At 42.2% G+C, this 19,696-nt stretch overlaps 1 protein-coding gene across 6 annotated transcripts in view; it reads left to right on the forward strand.

Annotated features, from left to right (window-relative positions):
- Window positions 1-19,696, forward strand: part of USH1C (USH1 protein network component harmonin) — a 97,421-nt gene that overhangs the window by 21,121 nt on the left and 56,604 nt on the right. For all 6 annotated transcript variants that reach the window (XM_077321607.1, XM_077321606.1, XM_077321612.1 and 3 more), the window contains exons 5-11: window positions 7,620-7,728; window positions 9,245-9,269; window positions 10,724-10,781; window positions 11,633-11,736; window positions 15,259-15,343; window positions 15,568-15,627; window positions 18,043-18,099. In XM_077321607.1, coding sequence (XP_077177722.1) covers window positions 7,620-7,728; window positions 9,245-9,269; window positions 10,724-10,781; window positions 11,633-11,736; window positions 15,259-15,343; window positions 15,568-15,627; window positions 18,043-18,099 — 498 coding nt within the window. The remainder of the gene's footprint in view (window positions 1-7,619; window positions 7,729-9,244; window positions 9,270-10,723; window positions 10,782-11,632; window positions 11,737-15,258; window positions 15,344-15,567; window positions 15,628-18,042; window positions 18,100-19,696) is intronic.

Below are 19,696 nucleotides of genomic sequence, written 5' to 3' on the forward strand. Positions count from 1 at the left end.
ATTCATAAGACCAGTGACCAGAAAATCATTCATCTTGCAATGAATAGTATTAAATCCGAGATTCATAAGACCAGTGACCAGAAAATCATTCATCTTGCAATGAATAGTATTAAATCCAAGATTCATAAGACCAGTGACCAGAAAATCATTCATCCTGCAATTTCGACAAAAAATGTTGAAATTGCACGACAAAGGATGAAACAGTTGACCACATAGTCAGTGCAGTTGACTTTGGGAAATACTTGTAGACTTTGAGGGGGGAAGCTGGGAGTGAGTGGGATTTGAGGCAGGGAGGGACCTAAGTATGGAGTCCCCCCTTCAAAACAGCCATTTTCTCCAGGGGGGCTAACTCCATGGGAACTATTAGTCTGGAGATGACTGGTAATTCTGGGGGGATCCCCACATCTCACCTGGAGACTGGCATTCCCATCAGTGCCTACAGTAAAATTTATCAGATTTATCAAACTGACTATGAAGAACTTTAAGATAGAATTGCAACTATGTTGCACTGGAATCTTTGCAAGAAGTATGACTCCAAGAGCTCATTCTAGACATTGAACACCATTTCAGCTCCAGAGAACAGTATTACTTGGAAAAGCAAGAATCCTGCAAAAATACTTCTGCATTTCCCAAGAACTTTGCTTGATCTTAAATTGTAGAACACCATCTGCCAGTCAAATATCTGACAGTGACAATCATCCTTATCCATTGTTCCCCTTAATATTTGTGAAGCAGCCCTGGGGATGGAGAGTGTCCTGGCTGTCTGAGTTGGAATAGGGCAAAGCTGGCCACACCCTGATTGGCCCTGCACCTACTGCTCCCGCCCTCCCTTCCTGGACACTAGCCACTTTGCTCTCAGACACTGGGAGCCAGCATGTGAGAGAGAGACTCAGAGCCACAGAGAGCCCTGCCAAACCACAAACCAGTCCTGGCTCCTGCTGTGAGGGAGGGAGGGAGGGAGGGAGAGAGAGAGAGATGCGCAAATGAGCCCTCATTCCCTCCTACAAACAGCCCTGATTACCTTCTATGGCTCCTGCTGCGATGGAGAGAGAGAGATCTGCTACTACCAGTGTTCCCTGGGTCCTAGCGCCCATTGCATTCCTGGTTGCAATGGGCTTTGTTGCTAATAGTAATAATAATAATGTACCATCAAGTAGCAAGCAATGGCAGTCCTGCATGGAATTTTCAAAGCAAGAGATGAGCAGAGATAGTTTGCTATTGCCTTCCTCTGCATAATAACCCTGGTTTTCCTTGGTGGTCTCATACACACACACAGACACACACACTCTTTCTGTTGCACAGATTAATATGAAATTGTTCCTAAGAGAATTTTTACAGGATCATTTTTATTGCTTTTCCTTGTAAAAACTTTTTAAAAGTTCACTCTTTAAAAAATTCCATGAAACTTATTCAACTTTCTCTTTCTGATCTTTCTGTTATCTTTCTGTGTCCCACAATATTGATATTTTAAAACTTTATATCTTTGAACCTTTCCTCTTCTGCTACTGTTCCATTCCATTTTCCTGTTGTGTTCTGTCATTAATTGATCACTTGTTTCTGTTAAATCACATACATCATTAGTAGTTTTTCTGTTCCTTTCAGTGTTGATAATATTGTTGAGATAAATGCTTGTTACAGCTGCTTTCTTGTTAAATATGTTTGTTGTTTTTATTTTACTATGCTCAGTTTTACATTTTACTACAATCTACTTTGGTAGTCTTAATGGTAGATAGAAATGTTTTAAGTAAATACTGGAATGAAACTGTGCAGATCTTAATTCTGTATCTCAGGGCAATTTCCAAAAATGAAAGGTGTGGTTTGTAGATTTCAAATGAAGACAATTGTCTGTAAGAAAGTTGAGGAAGGTAGATATTCTACAGATGCAGCTTCTTTCATTATGTGATGGAATATTTATTTGTTTATTACATTTATATACCACTCTCCCCTGAGGCTCAGGGAGGATTACATGAAATATAGTAGAACAGAACAATACAGAGAATTGGGAGCCATAAGTACTGATAATGACCGTTTATGCACTGGGAAATTCACTGTCCCATCTTCCGTGCAGGAGCACAAATCCGGGGCAGATGAGGTGCACCAAGCCAAATGCTACCCCGTGGGGGTGCAGGAAGAGGTGGGGCAACCAGCCATGACTAAAACTCCAGCCTGCAGCCTGCCATGAAACCTCCAGTGCATAAACAGTCAATAACACGACTAACAATAGAACAGAGGGAGGAGGGGCAAGTGGGTGGAGCTGTAAAGAAGACTTTTAAGGGTCCTCCAAAAGCCGTGTGTGGGCCATTCTAATACAATGAACAGCAGGAGAAGGGGATTTGCATTGAAATCCCCCACACCTACTCCGATAGTCCTGGTGACATCAGAATCCAGCAAAGCAATCCGTGAGCCTCAACTCTGGATGGTAGTTCTCAACTGAACCATACTGATGGACCCATAGTTAGTCAATTCATGCATAGAATTTCATGGGAGGGAGGCTCAGGGGCCCTATGGGGAAGGTATTGGATTCAGGTTGATCTCAACCAAATGCCTAGTGGAAGAACTCCCTTCTGCAGGCTGTGCAGAGATGCTCTAGTTCTGTTAGGGCCTTGGTCTCTTCTGGGAGCTCATCCCACTAGGTGGGGACCAGGATGGAGAAGGCTCTGGCCCTGATTGAGGTCAAGCAAGCTTCCTTAGGGCCAAGGATCACCAGCCATTTGGAGGTGGCAGAGTGTAAGGCTCTTTGAGGAGTATAGATAGAAAGGTACACTCGGGTACACTTTCTGACTGCGTATGGCCTTAAAGGTGATTACCAGAACCTTAAGTCTGATCTAGGAGAGGGTTTATGCTTTCAGAGGGGCAGGCTGATAAACCTTTTCAGGAGGCTTTAGAAGTCTCAAAGTTTGCCTTTTGTGATAAATTAGGCTAGCATAATGAATGCTGAAGTTGGCTCAGAGATCAATTTTGAGGGAAACTGGCTAATGTTTTGTGGTTTTGGAGTGGAGCTCTCATATGTACACTATAAAAATCCTGAAGCTGAAGGAAGTAGGATTCCCAGCCCTCCTGCTGGTAATCCTCTCTTCCAATTGTTGTTTGTTGTGGTGGCAGGGGAAAAAAATCACCATCTAATTGATCACTCCTGAAAAAAACACAATCATCAGCAGCACATATCCCCACCCCCATGCCTGCCAGTGTCCAAATGGAAGGCCAGTCTTTACCTCCAGAATAAAAGCTTGGCTGTTAACTATTCTGAGTAAATGTTTTCATTTAATTCCAAACGACAATGATCCTGGGTATTGAATGTGCGGGCCTGGGATGGGGCTGATGTACTATCCACCTGCTGCAGGTGGCTGCAGTTGGGCACAGCAGTACTCCAGAGTGCTTATCCTGGGTGACTTTAATGTCCATGCAAATGAGCCTGCCTCCTGTCACAACCTGGACCCAGTGTTCTCCATGGCAACACTAGCGGCCTTGCAGTTTGCTATTGGTCCCATCCTTCAAACAGGACACAGTCTGGATTTGATCTTTGGTACTGGGTTAGATGTGGATCAGACGCTTAAAAACCATATACCATGGTCAGATGGCTTTGCCATCCAAATACTACCCCTACCCTGTGTAGACAGAAAGGGGGGGCACATTTATGTCTGCCTGCAGAGACATGGATCCAGTTCATTTTCTGAATACTGTGCAGGACCTGATATCTCCTGGTGACTCAGTCAGTGAGCTGATTGATGACTGGCAACAGCAGCTGTTGATTGCATTCAACGAGATCTAACCCTGATGTCCTCTCCACCCCCAGCTAGCGCCCTGGTATACCAGGGAGCTATGCAAAAAGAAACAGTTGTTGAGAAATCTGGATTTAGTTTGGTGGAAGACTCATGACGAAGCATCAAGAACATCTTATAGGCCTATGAGATGACAGTGAAAGCCACAAAAAGAGTGCTTTGTGGCTTCCATTGCATCATCTAGCTCATGCTTTGTTTGATCATTTAAAATAATCCAGTCTCTCACAACCCTGGAAAAAGACCTCTGAAATTGCTCTCAATTGGACCTTAGCCGTGCGGCTTTTGTGAGCGTTTTTGCTCCTACAACTGCTGATAGAGTGAATGAGCTGGAGGCTCCTTGGCCATCTCCAAGATTGTTTTTGAAAGCCCCAGAGAGCTCAATCAAACTGATGTGGATAGAGTGCTGCCTTCAGTAAGACTGACCATGTGCCCCTTAGACTCCTGTCCTTCATGGCTACCTAAGGCAGGCAAGGATAAGATTGGAAAGCCCCCTCCCCCAGAAATCTTCAACAGTATGTATCTTTAGATATGTTGTCTACAGTAGAAGGGTGGCTAACTCTTTCCATAGTATTTTCCCAATAGAAATTCCCTCCCCAAACTGATAGATGGAAGAAACATGTACAATATCCTGCTATTGATCTTCTCATGAGACACCTTTGGAGAGAAGGTAGTTTTCATTGACTATGCTACAGAGGGAAAGGGTTAAACCTATTTCCCATGCCATGCTCACCATTCAAAATAGATCACCTTCTACTGCAACTATTTTTAATAATAGAAATGCAATAAGATATCAAAAACATTTCACATAATTTGTAGATTAAAACATGGCTTTAGTTGTCCCTCTCTGGGAAGTTTTTAAAGGGAATAGACAAAAGCTTTTTAGGCATCATAGGTCAAAAACAGCTGTTTGTGTTTCTCCCAGAAACAATATGAAGATATGTGAAAGTCTTTTAACACTGTAAAGTATGTTCACTGTGGTTTAATCATCCATTTACTAGAACCAATGTGATGTAGTAGTGTTTAGCAGAATATTTTGTAATTTATAAAATGGCCCAGTAGGTGGAGCAAGCAGTCAAGAAGACAATTATTTCTTCCATTCTGATGATGGTGCAAACCACAAGGCTCAGGCTATGGATGTCACCTGTTCTTCTGAGTTTGGATCTCATGGTATAGGACAAGAAGAACACTTAACTGCAACAGCATGGGCATGCACTAAGGCAAACAGCTTCATCTGCTGAAGTTGCTGCCTGTTACACAGAGTTTTAGAAACACAGGACCCCTGGGGGGAAGTGGAATCTCTGTGCTGTGCTACAAAGTGCTGCTGTCAGCATTGTCCCATTGTCTATTGTTGGAGGGAGGAGCATGCCCCAGTCTCTGCAGCTCTGCCTGCTCCTGCCTCTATCATCCCTGCAGGTGCTGCCTAACGTGTGTGTGTGTGTGTGCCTCAGCTTCTGCCTCCCACACCCAAACCAAGTCTCTCTCTCTCTCTCTCTGTTCTTACCCTATTCTGTAAAGCAGGGAAACTGCTTCTATCTCCACTGGGCTTTATAGTCTCACCTGACTGCCAGTGGGTATGAGCAAAAGTTTTTAAGGGTTAAGAGAGCAGGATAGACTTTATTTTTAAAGTAATACCAGGCAACTTACCACCACATGCAAACATATGCTTACATAGAATCAGAATCATGGTCTGCGACTATGCAGTGATCAGCTGAAAGGAGAAATACATTGTGCCAAAATTCCAGTTTGGTCAGTTATCATGGAAACATGAGGAAATTGTTCTTTTTGGATGATATCCTCATCAGCCCATGTCAACATTGTGCAGAAGGAATGTGGATAAAAGCACCAAAATAAGTCTCTTGAGTCACTTTCTCCCCTTGAAGCAGTATAACTGACAAGACACAAAAGAACATACAGATGTTTCATCACCTCTCTTTATTTCTAAATGAGAAAACCTTTTACTGGCTGAAATACCACCTTTTGCTGTGAAAATGAAATTTCCTCTCAGTTCTAGCCATTATCAAGAATGCAAATATTGGCTACCAAATGCCATCGGTAGCTGAATGATGTAGAATTTCAAACACAAATTAACTCTGCTCAAGGGAAGCAGTGTTGTTGGGGGGATTTCTGGGCCCTGGGGCAATTATGGGTATGATCTTCTGTGGCAGATTATCAAGACTAATGCCTGGGTCTTGGTCGCTGAATAAGGAAAAACTTCTACAGCTTAGGCTTGGTATATCTCTGGCAGTGATTACTTGTACAGTCTTAACATCTGTCTGGGATGTGATCTCCTTGGCTACAAAATATGGCCTGAAACCAATGACAAAATTTGATCCAGCATGTGACTAAATCAAGTACCGTATAAGCAGATGTTATAAGTAAAACTGACAAGTAGTCCACTGAAATAATGCCTCAATCTTGCAGTTCTGCAGCTGCTTGACTTATTCTGCATAGATCCATTTCATTGTGGCTGCTTCCATATTTAAACAGAATGGTTGTTCACACTGCTGCTTAACTTCCTTTTTCATATGCTAAGAGCATTATACTACTAGATGGATCTGGTTGTGTCTCTCTTGTTCACATACCGTCCTTCAGATACTAGTTACATTAGTCTAATATGTGGTATGAATCATAATGCAGAAACAGAAATTAAAAATACATTACAAATATTAGAAATAAGATTAATTGAACGTAAACCTAACAGTGCGCTTTTATGCAGCTACCCACGCTGATCCCCCTGATTTTAATTGATTTAGGCCAGAGCAACTGTGCAGAAGATTACACTGCAGATAACAAGAATTTCTGAATATAGTCTGAACATAGTAAAATTATTAAATGTGTAGGGGACTGAGCATAGCCAATACACAAGAGAAATCTAGATTCTGATTTTACTGAGCTGCTTCCACTCCAGTGTTTCATTCAGCTTTAGTTCTAAAGTGAAGCCTCAAATTCCACATAGCAGTTCTGGCTTTTCCCAGACTTTCCTGCGATCTTTCCTGAACCAGCATGACTACGATGCTTCAGGAAAAACTGCAGCATAGCCAGGATGCATGCTATATGAACAAGAAAGTGTGAGACTTTTCCTAGTCCCATCCTTTGCCCCCCCCCCCCCGTGGCTGTCCACCCTCTTTCCCAGGCTACTTTAGGGCTTACCAGTTAGGGAAAAGACTCTGAGGGCATGTTGTGGGGAATGGCAAATGCTGGGATGGGGTCAGGGGAAATGCAGGAACACCCCTCAGGCAGAGGCCCCATAGCAATTCTGCTTAGTGGCAAGAAAAGAATGTCAGCGCTCTATAAGACATTTGTTGTTGTGTAAGAAGAACCAATTTCTTTGAAATGCAAAATAATAGTAACAACAACATTCATAATGAGCATAGGATTTACTGTCGAGTCTCTAACATAACAAGTGACAGTTTGTTTTGGGACTCCCAAATATTGGAATGGACCTTGGGATACTTGTGGTCAGTAAATATTGTGGATAAAGTTTATGAAGATAATACAACATTTGTTCTTACAAAGTTGATATAAAATTTGGGTGTTGTGTCTTTCTGAGAAAAGGTAAGTCACGCCATTCCAATGCCCAATCTTCCTTTCCGAAACAAAAGCCTCCAATTCAGTGGTTAAGAACCAGCTGGATGAAATATTACCTAGACTTGCTAAAGCATGCAATGGCATTCTTCTCTGCAGGAGAGGGGACAGCAGAGTTGCTTAGCAGGGGATAGTAGGTTGCTTGGATGTGAATGAGGGCTGCTTGTAGAATGCAAGCTTTTTGTTTCCCAACTGCTGAGGTGGGCAAGACATTTAATCTCATTTTCTTCCTCTTTTTTCTCTCTTTTTACTTAGGTTGGTGATGAGATCGTTCGAATCAATGGATACTCTATTTCTTCATGCACTCATGAAGAAGTGATTAATCTCATTCGCACAAAGAAAATTGTGTCCATCAAAGTGAGATGTGAGTAGAACATGGTTTTGGTAATTTGCTACAGTTCTGGGCCAAAATAGATACAGTACTGAGCATTCTGTATGGAACTTACAAGCATTTCCCCCTTTTAAATAGCAAGAAAGAAGTGCTACTCGTGAGGGGAAGGTCTGTTCCAATATTTAAGGTGTGATCTATTCTGGATGGAATTGCATTCTCCTTGAAGGAACAGGTCCATAATTTGGGGGTGCTTTAGGCCTACTGTGGGATGTGTACGTGGAAGCTCTGGCTAGGAGTGCCTTTTAGTAGTTTTGTCCGGCTAGCCATCTATGGCTTTTCCTGGCAGAAAAATTTTGACCCCTGTAGGGCACACCCTTAAAACATGTTTGGAAACTTTAGTTGATGCAGAATGCTGCTGACAAGCTGTTGAATGAAGTGGGCCATAATTTTGCTATGTCTACCAGTTTATTTCTGGTCATACTTCAAAAATGTGAAGTATGCGTAGTGGATGGGGGATACACTTCTAGGGGTGTGAATGGATATTGGCGGACTTGTGGTCAGTAAGTAAACAGTGTGATGCAGAGGTTAAAAAGGCAAATGCAGTCTGTATCAACAGAGACATCACATCAAAATCACAAGATGTCATAGTCCCTCTGTATACTGCATTAGTCAGATGCAATCTGGAGTACTGTATGCAGCTCTGGAGCCCTCATTTCGAAAAGGTTGCAGAGGAAAGCAACAAGGATGATCCAGGACCTGGACCAAGCTCTATGAGGAAAGGCTAAGAGACTTAGGAATGTTCAGCCTGGAGAAGAGGTTGAGAGGGGACATGATTGCTTACTTTAAGTATTTGAAAGGTTGTCACTTGGAGGAGGGCAGGGAGCGGTTCCTGTTGACAGCAGAGGATAGAACCCACAGTAATGGGTTTAAACTGTGAGTAGAATGGTTTTTGTCCCACATTTGAAAGTCATTGGATAATTTATAGGAACAAAGGATTCTCTATGTCCTGTGTCAGTAAAAAGCCTGAATTTGATGGAGGGGAAGCCCTTGCTTGGCTATGACACATTGCAACACCAAATCTAATAGCCTCACAGCAGGACATGAGTATCTGGATTTAATTGGTGGATCCTCAATATATAGCTGCCCTGAAATTCTCGGGTTCATGGAGGAGAGAAGGTTTGTTCTAATAGATGTACAAGCATATAATTGCTCTGCCTGGTTTCTGGCAGCCCAGGTCCCAAAGCCTGGTGAGAGAAGGAGACTGTAGGCTGCATATGTTTTTCCTCTTCTTTTTGAGAGATTGGGAAGGAATTCTCAATAATTATTAAACTTGGTATAATTTTCTCCCATGGGAGGCGAACTGACATGCAAGGGTTGCTCTGTGGGTGAAGAGGCTGCAAAGCAAGCAAAGTGCACCTCTCAGTGGTAGGGAGAGACTGATTAACAGAGAAGGGACACCAAGTAACATCTTTCATCTCAATTACTTTGTTGTTTAACTGAGTCAGTCTGACAGTGGTGTTGACTGTTTTTTTTTCTTTTTCCAATGCAGATGTCGGCATGATACCTGTTAAAAGGTAATAGTTTTTCCTCCGAATACACATGATATATATCGCTTGGCCTATATAGTCTCATTTTCACAGCACCTTTTGGAGCATCTTTCAGCTTCTGCTAAATCTGCAAACTTTGCAAGCAACACTTTTTTTTGGATATTGAAGATCTCATCTTTTGGATAACTAGCAGGAAACAGTCTTGCATGCGACTGTTTTTTATTAGTAACGTTATATTGCAGCTCTTCTTGTTGATTTGATTTAGGAACTAATGATACGATCTTGCCAATACACTAAACCACCCAGAAATGCATTACATGCTACTGTTCAACGCAGGGGTAGACATACTTTGTATCAATGAAATTATCAATAGATAGCTCTGTGTCGGATTGTTGTCATATATTAAATCTGATTTTAAAAAAACCCAGGTATTAAAATACTTTTATTAAAATGACTACCAAGAAGGCCCATTGCAACCAAGAATGCAATGGGTGCTAGGACCCAGGGGACACTGAGAGGCACAGATCTCTGTGTGTGTGTGTCTCCCTCTCGCTGCATGTCTCTCAGTGTTCCTCACAGCAGGAGGCATAGCAGGTAATTAGGGCTAGTTTGTAGGAGGGAAGCAGGGCTGGTGTGCAGTTTGGGGCTGCTATCTCTGTATATATCTCTCTCCCTCCATCGCAGCAGGGGCGGCTCTCTCTGTGTCTCTCTCTCCATCACAGCATGAGCCATAGCAGGTAATTAGGGCTCGTTCTTAGGAGGGAAGCAGGGCTGGTCAGCAGCTTGGGGCAGCTCTCTCTGTGCCTCTCTGTGCCTACCTAGCAGCAGGAACGATAGGAAGGGATGAGGGCTCATGTTCAGTCTGGCAGGGCTCTTTGTGTCTCTGTCTGTGGCATGGCTGAGAGGAATGTGTCCAGGGAGGGAGGGCGGGATTGCTGGCTGCACCCTGATCGGCCCTATTCAAACTCAGATACCCCAGACCGTTCCACCCCCCAGGCTGTTTTACAAATATATAGAGGAACCATGGATAAGGATTTGTGACCAAAGTCCAACAGTTCTAAGGTTAAACCTGACCAACTTGTTGGAAAGAAGTACAAACAGTGGCTTACGTATCAGTCAAGACATAAGTAATTTCCATCTCCATTTGTGGCACTATTTCATCTTCATTTTTGATACCATCCCCTCTCCCCATTACATGTAATCAAATGCTGAAAGCCTTCCTCTGAAAGATGTTGCTCTTCCTCTAAAGGAAGGTTCTTCCAAGGTTTGCCAAGTGGATTTCTAGGGTCCAAGCCATTGCTTCCACCTGGCCAAGTACAAAATACAGGTCATCCCGCAGTGAGTAAGTCAGGTTATAAGCCAAAGCAAAGAGTGTGTGTGTGTATACATATACATACACACACACAGACACACACGCACATATATATATACATACAGTTTTATAGTTTTCCCTACTTTGTTATCTTTTTTTTTTCCTCCAGCTCTCCTGATGAGTCTCTGAAATGGCAGTTTGTAGACCAGTTTGTGTCAAATCCTGGGGTAAGACACCCATGCATTTGAGAAAATACCTTTTGTGGATTGAAACTATTTTTAAGGTTTCTGTTAAGAAAATTACATTGCATCTACTTTTACATTATAGCATATTGAGTGCTGTACAAATGAGTTGACTTTATATTGAGAATGCATTAGAAAATGGAACTAATGCTATATGCTCTTGATATAATTGTCTTATCCTGATTCTGACCTGTAATCCACAGATGGCACAGTGTGATGCTTTGGCTGAAGAGGTAGTCCAAAGAAATCTGGATTTAAATCCTTACTCAGCCCTGAAAGTGTATTGTTACCGTCCATTGAAGTCAACAGGCTCAGAAGGATGTAACTCTGATGAGAATTGCTGTTTGAATTACTTTGGATCAATCACTGATCTCCTTCATGGGCTGTAGCTTAGTATCACATCATGTGCTTTGTATGCAGCAGGCCCCAGTTTCAGTCATCATTTCAGGTTGAAAGAAATCAAATTGAACGTGTTGGGAGAAAATTTTTGCTTGAGATTCTGAAGAACCACTGCCCATCAGAATGGATGATACTGAGTTAATTGTCTGACTTCATAAGGGCAACGTTGTATATATTGAGGAAAAATTCATGCAGTCAGTGACTGGCAGTGGTACTCTGGAACCTCACATATCAAGATTTTACATTATTATCCTGTTCAATTTTATGCATACCTTTAACTAGAGGGATTAAGAAATACACGTAGAACTATAAGATATGGTCAAGTATATACACAAAACATTTCAGTAGATGGTAATAATGGAGAAAGAAAAATAATGGAATAATACTTCCAGTGGGAAGTAATACTTCAGACTGCTTGTATCTTTTTTTCATTTTAGGAAGGCAAGAACAGTGTTGCAGGACTTGCATCTTCTGGAGGAAAAAACCATAAAGAAAAGAAAGTTTTCATTAGCTTAATTGGTACAAAGGGCATGGGATGCAGGTTGTCAAATATTTATTTTATCTTTCATTCTTCCACATTATTTTTTCCGTGCTAAGAAAATGTGATAATAATATTCAATTTACTTGCTTGCTTTCCTATAAAATATGAATTTTCAACAAAAACTTACATTGGAATGTTGATGCAAATGTTTATGCTGAAAACATAAGAAAACTATAGATTTTCTTTACCTGTCTTAGGTCTTTTGAATGTTGAAAGTTGCAGGGAACTATAGAAAACTGGTAGACTGTGAGCCACTTGTACTGAATCACTGTGCAAAGAAATCATCATTACTAAGAAATGTAGATCAACATGTCTTTTCCACTCTGCACCTCACCATTCAGAGGCAGTGAACCTCAGGCAAACGATTTATGCCATAGTCTCCTTCAGCTGGCATGCAGTTAAATGTTTTATATTGTGACAACGTTAATTAGTCCACTGTAGTGATAGGATATTGATATCTATCTTTTGATATCAAGAAAGCTTAGAGGAAATGTACTCCATTTAATCACTGTGCTTCTGATCCATGTAGGTTGCTCCCAATCCCAGGTGATTCCCTGTTCTGTTATCACCACGTGTGCAGGCCTTCACAATAGCAGCAAACTTTCTACCCTGAGATATTCCCTGCAGTAGGCTATTTTGCTTTCATTTGCCCCCTATACCTCTAGAGTTTTTTGCCTGCAGTTTTATTTCATTACTTGTAGGAAAGCCCATTGTGTGTTGTAATACAACAGGCACTAGCTCATCGTTTGGTGTGGGTAACAAAAGTGAAAAACCTAGTTCCCCCCACCCCAAAGTCTCACTGTCTACTTTCCTGTAAAGCCTTTGTATGTGAACTCTCAAGCTAATTCCACTTGAAATTCTTGGCCACTTATGCCTTTGATTTCATAGGACCTTCCTGGCAAATATTAGTTTCTGTTTATCAGGCCAGGCTTGAACATAGTCACTTCAGTCCCTACGTCTCTCCAGCCAATTGCTTTTCCACTATTTACCATTACAGGATCTAAATATTCTTTATTTAGATCTTCCTGCACTTTCCAGACTCACTGGTCTGCTGTCTGTTTGCGCCAAAAAATACAAACAGTTGCTGGTAAGGGCTGGCCAGAGCCCACAGCCCAGGAGGGACACACCTGCACCACGCCGCCTCAGCCTGCAAGCCTCTACCATCTTCTCTACTATCACTGCCCATCTCTAGACTATAAAGATCAGCTCTGCAGGCAAAAATGGCTGCTTTGGAGGGTGGGCTCTGAGGCATTGTACCATTTTGAGGCCCCACCTCCAAACATCAAGGAATATTTCCAACCTAGGGAATTCCAACATCCAGGTGGGGCCTGGAGAGCTCCTGGAATTACAGCTTATCTCCAGACTAAAAATAACAGCTCACCACGCAGAAATGGCTGCTTTAGAGGGCAGAAAGGCTTGTTGTACAGAAGAAACATTTAAGGCCTCCCACACCGGTTGTTGTGGAGATTAAACACTTGAAGCCTACGGCATAGGGCTGTTGTGCATATGAAACAGGAGGCAAAAGAACCCCAGCAACTGCATCCAGTTACATCTGCACAACAGCCCTATGCCGTAGGCTTCTAACGTTCAAAGAGTGGGGGAGATGAGACATGCATGGCTTGGCTGTCTTCCTTCCAGCAGTGAGGCCATCCACAACAATATTGTGGGAAGGGGCTTTTCTGTAGCCTCCCTGTCAACCAGCCATTAGGCAGGAGGGGAAAGCTTTCCCCCTTAAGCATGCCCCCCTCTAAAGGAATGCACACACATGCCCACAGACTCCCCAGCATTGCTCTTGGAAACACATCCCTTGCCTCAGTTAGTGGCTGTTAGAGGCTTCCTTCAAAGCAGGCCTGAAGGGAAGGAGGGATGGAGAATCCTGAGCAAGAGCATCAGTTGGCCCTGACTGGGGTATACTTTGAAACTTTCAGCATGTTGTCGGGGTACATAGAATCATAGAATAATAGAGTTGGAAGGGACCTCATGGGTCATCTAGTCCAGGGGTAGTCAACCTGTGGTCCTCCAGATGTCCGTGGACTACAATTCCCATGAGCAAATGCTGGCAGGGGCTCATGGGAATTGTAGTCCATGGACATCTGGAGGACCACAGGTTGACTAGCCCTGATCTAGTCCAACCCCCTGCACTATGCAGGACACTCACATCCCAATCGCTCATCTACTATAACCTGCCACCCCTTTGCCTTCAAAGAATCAGCCTCTCCATCAGATGGCTATCCAGCTTCTGTTTAAAAATTTCCAAAGATGGAGAACCCACCACCTCCCGAGGAAGCCTGTTCCGCTGAGAAACTGCTGTAACTGTCAGGAACTTCTTCCAGATGTTTAGATGGGATTTTCCTACCTAAGTGCAGAACTTTACATTTGGCCCTATTGAACTTCATCTTATTCAGTTTAGCCCACTTCTCGAGCCTATCAAGATCATCCTGTATTCTGTCGCTGTCTTCAGTTGTGTTTGCTACCCCTCAGTTGTGTTTGCTTCCAGTTTAGTATCATCTGCAAATTTAATAAGTATGCCCTCTAATCCCTCATCCAAATCATTTATAAATATGTTGAACAACACAGGCCCCGGGACAGATCCTTGGGGTACTCCACTTGTCACTCTTTTCCAAGAAGATGCTGAACCTTTAACAAGTACCCCCTGGGTACAATTTGTCAACCAGTTATTGATCCACCTGACAGAATTAGTATCCATACCGCATTTTACCAACTTGTGAACAAGAATATCATGTGGAACCTTTACTGAAATCCAGATAAACTATGTCCATGGCATTTCCCTGATCCAGCAAGGTAGTCACTTTCTCGAAAAAAGAGATAAGGTTTGTCTGACATGACTTGTTCTTGTGAAACCTGTGCTGAGTCTTAGAAATCACAGCTCTCAGTTCCAGCTTCTCAAGGACCAAGTGTTTGATTATTTGTTCCAAAATTTTGCCAGCTACAGATGTCATGCTGACGGGTCGCTAATTACCCGGATCCTCCTTTTCCCCTTTCTTGAAGATGGGGACAACATTTGCCTGCCTCCAATCGTCTGGCACCTCACCTCACATGATCGCAATTTTATAGGATATGATAGTAACAATTGATAGAGTGTACCAACACTGTAATACTATGTCTATAGATTTATGAAACAGCTGGTAAAAGCTCCCATCAGCAGAAGGGAGATAGTAGACATGATATGAAATGGTGCTGGATATGAGCTGTGAGATATAGAAATCTGCACTGTCCCATTCCTACCTTTCCCAAGGCTACTCTGGATATGATATTTTATGAAAGATCATACCAAAGCAAAGCAGCTAAGCTGGGGAAAACTAAGGAAGTTTTATGCAGAAATCCCTCCAACCACTGCAGTTGCAGAGGATAATGGAAGAAAACCTGGATGTGGAAGGGATCTTAGTATCATGATCTGAAAGAGGATATATCCTATTTGTGTTATGCCAAGATTGCAATAAAGATTGTTTCCTTGTATTATACTACTGTGTAATATAATTGTTGTTGTTTATGTTTTTCCAGTATTTCCAGTGGTCCTACACAAAAACCAGGCATTTTCATAAGTAATGTTAAACCCCATTCTCTATCTGCAGAAGTGGGATTGGAGGTGAGTAGAAATCTACATCAGTCCCTTTGGTTGTAGGATAGTTCTTAGTCTGAATCCATATGAATAGTTATCCTTTAATTATTGGAGTAACCAAACTATCCTCAGTAATTCAAGCAAAAGCACAAACACGAACAAGACATGAGAACATTAATGACTGAATATATTACAATAAGCCAAATAAGAAGATCACAACCTTTTTTTTTTTCTTGTTTGCTTATTCTCAGGTCGGTGATCAAATTGTTGAAGTAAATGGAATGGATTTTTCAAATGTGGATCACAAAGAGGTAATGGAAATTTGTTCTCAGCCTAGTAGTCTTAAACAAAATGAACATCTCCCTGAGGTCCATGTAGGGCATACAAGTTGTAAGTGTGAGGAATTAAATGTGGAGAAGGCATAGAGTTTGATTATTAGCCTTTTTTACACTTACAGAACATTATAAGATTCTAAAATATTTGGGTTGGGTCTAGGTGATGCAGGCCTTGAGAAACCTTTATCTGGTGGGCCATGATTGCTCTCAGAAACCCTAATCACTATTGAAGGGCACAGGAAACCAAATTATTGAGAAACTACATGGATCATTGCCTTCTGAGACTTGCAGCCTTCCAGTTCTGAAAGTTGCAAAGACAAATACCATGGACGAACTAATTAAAGAATTTTTATGGCTAGCCTGAGCAAAAAATTCTTGAGAAAGCACACAATAATACTAAAGATAAATTTGAAACCATGATTAAAAGCAAACACAAAATCAATCAATAAATCACCATGCAGCATTAAAGCAATATAACATAACAAAATAACGCAGATGATTAAAAGTAATACACCTTATCTGTAGTCAAAGACTTGGGAAAATATAAACATCTTTATCAGCCTGTTAGGAGCTAAATAAATGAAAGTTCAACTATAATTTGAATAAATATGTCTACACTCTTTCAAGCACCTTAACTGTTGTGCAACTAGACAGTCTCCTAATTAATTGGGGGGAATTAGCTTTAAGGAGAAAGAGTGAAAGGGGATAACTGAGATCTCTGCCTATGTATATGGCAATTTTTCCCTTTAAGAGGGAAATAAAGCAGGCATATGTTCAGCCAGAAAGGACACACACACAAATACAAGTGTTAACTAAGAGGAGATCAGGGAAGAAAGAGCAGCTTTTTGGAGAAAAGGGCAATAGTTATCAATCTTGAAGATGTCCACACAAACAGCAAGTTGAAGAGTATTTTGTTCTTTGCAGGAGAGGAAAAAAACCCACATATTACTTGTGCTGGGAAGCAAGGTGCTCTAGATCTAGGGCAAAATGTATCCTGGAGCAGGTAGATGCATTTGTCAGAAAAACAATAACTTAATGGGCTTTCCTAAGGTGGACAAAGGGTGTGAGAAAGGCTTGATGACGATGCAAGTACTGGACGGGAGAACAAATGGGTTAGGTGAACAGGCTTAAATCTTGCTTAACTGTCGCCTAATCAAGGTAAGTAGATGTTGGTAAAATGTACATAGGTGTTGATAGGATTAGTCCTAGGTGAGTCAATAGGCTTTGGGAGACCCATTGTGCATCTCCTAAGGAAAGGAGAGGAATGTAGCCAGCCAGCCACTCTGACTCACTATTTTCCCAGGCTACTGCATGATTGGCATGAATGTTGTTCACTTTTTGTTCAGGCAATGTCCTGTATGTACAATACTGGGGTGATATTGAAAAGGGTGTTTCTGACTCTAAACTGCCCCTTTGTGGGAGAAGGAGGTCTGACTGCTAACATAACCCATAGTGATAATACTTTGAGCCACATTACAAGTGACAGAGCCAGTGGCTTCAGACACCATTTTAAAAGTATTTATAGTTGGTTAGACATTGCTGCAAGTCTCTTAATCCAGACTGGGCATGTGCAGGTCCCGGAAGCTCTTGTTTCTCTAAGTTTGGTCTTAAAGCTACATCTAAAGCTGCACTGTTTAAATACTAGGCGTAGTGATGTAGTGTTGCAGCATTACAGCCTATACCATTCGGTTGTCAAGAACTGTAGGGTGGTCTAGCTGACCAGAAGAGACCCCCCTCATAGAGAACTGCTCCATACACATGTGGTGCAAAGAAGTCAGTCTTTATTGAAGAGTTCCATAAGGCAAAGCAGGACAAAGCATGGCAGGAATAGGAACATTGACAGAGACAAGCACAGATTGCTGCCTTGGGTCTATATATGGGGGGGGGGATAGTTTGAGCGGGAGAAATAGTTCCCATAGAGGAGGCTTTTGATCTAAAAGGTGCAAATTCAGGAGACATCCAATCTGCTTTCTCTGCCATTGCAGGCAGTAAATTTCTAACCCTTACTATGTGAACCAGGGAGGATAGATAAGGGAGAGGTCTTTGCAGCAGAGGAGATAGTCTCTACAGGTCATAAACTGTGGCATGGAGGAGGGGAGGGAAGGTACAGAAAATGAAAGGAATGTGGGATTAAAAAGGTAAAGGTAAAGGTATCCCCTGTGCAAGCACCGAGTCATGTCTGACCCTTGGGGTGACGCCCTCTAGCGTTTTCTTGGCAGACTCAATACGGGGTGGTTTGCCAGTGCCTTCCCCAGTCATTATAGGGAGGCTTGAATGTGGGATTAGGGAGGGTTGACCTGCAGGCCTGTTGAACCTCTAAATTAATACTCCCAAGAAGATCAAGAGGGCGATCATGACATAAAGCCTCCTTTTTCCCTCTCCTTTTACCAGGCTGTGAAGGTATTGAAAAGCAGCCCAACTCTGACTATCACTGTTGTGACAGGCGCTGTAAGTATTAATGTCATAGCAATAAACAAGAGTTCTGTGAACATCTAGGAAGCACTAAAGGGATGAAATGCATGTTGACCCTGATTATACATTTCCTAGCAGATCCGCTGGAGTCACTGAAAACAGCAGATACGAATGGGAAACATTTATGACCTCAGTCTTCTTCAAACTTAATTTACTTGGGTTTAGGGGCCTAAATTCCAGAAGTACAGGGAGGATTTCAAAGAGGTAGAGGAACCAGAGATCAAATTGCCAACATATCCTGGATCATGGAGAAAGCTAGGGAGTTCCAGAAAAACATCTCCTTCTGCTTTATTGATTATGCTAAAGCCTTTGATTGCATGGAGCACAGCAAACTGTGGCAAGTTCTTAAAGAGATGGGAATACCAGAGCATTTTATATGCAGGTCAAGAAGCAACAGTGAGAGCAGGGCATGGAATCACTGATTGGTTCAAAATTGAGAAAGGAGTTCGGCAATGTGGTATACTGTCGCCTTGCCTATTTAACTTGTATGTGGAGCACATCATGAAAAAGGCTGGGTTAGAGGAGTCACAAATTGGGATGAAGATTGCAGGGAGAAATATCAACAACCTCAGATATGCAGATGATACCACTCTAATGGCAGAAAACGAAGAGGAACTAAAGAGCCTCTTGATGCGGGTGAAGGAGGAGAGTGTAAAAGTTGGCTTGAAACTCAACATCAAGAAAACGAAGATCATGGCACCCGGCTCTCTCAATTCCTGGCAAATAGATGGGAAAGAAATGGAGGTAGTGACAGATTTTATTTTCCTGGACTCCAAGATCACTGCAGATGGGGACTGCAGCAAAGAAATGAAAAGACGCTTGCTTCTGGGGAGGAAAGCTATGGCAAATCTAGACAGAATCCTAAAAAGCAGAGACATCACCCTGCCAACAAAAGTGTGTCTAGTCAAGGCTATGGTCTTCCCAGTTGGAATGTATGGCTGTGAAAGTTGGACCATAAGGAAGGCCAAGCGTCAAAGAATTGAGGCCTTTGAACTCTGGTGCTGGAGAAGACTCTTGCGAGTTCCTGGACTGCAAGGGGAACAAACCAGTCAGTCCGAGAGGAGATCAGCCCGGACTGCTCCTTAGAAGGCCAGATCCTGAAGATGAAACTCAAATACTTTGGCCACCTCTTTTCTACTCACTATACCTCCCTCTGATGGATCCCCAGTTGTCTACACATATACCATCTACCTCACTACCTCTCTGGAATCAGTGACAAAAAAATAAAAAGAGCTAGAGTGTTGCTACCTCAGCATTTTTCGAACCAGGAAATATATTCTCAGTTTTTGGATCATTGCTGACTAACTCAGAATGCTTGCATCACCAGGCTAGGGATCACACCTCTGAGTACTGTGTTTATGCTACTCAGTGTGAAAACAAGCAGTAACAGGGAAATAGAGGTGAGGTTTTTCACTGTAAGTGAAGTTTTGCATACAGCTTGCAGACAGCAGCAGCATTAAAACTCATATTTTATGTACCTTTGAAAATCTCTCCAGTTTTAAACATTTTGTGCATTCAAATCATAACAGACATATGGAGTCTACCATTTGGTCTTCATACTAATAATCTAAGG

The sequence above is a fragment of the Paroedura picta genome, chromosome 2 (assembly GCF_049243985.1).
Source record: "Paroedura picta isolate Pp20150507F chromosome 2, Ppicta_v3.0, whole genome shotgun sequence".
In the NCBI taxonomy this organism is placed as follows: domain Eukaryota; kingdom Metazoa; phylum Chordata; class Lepidosauria; order Squamata; family Gekkonidae; genus Paroedura; species Paroedura picta.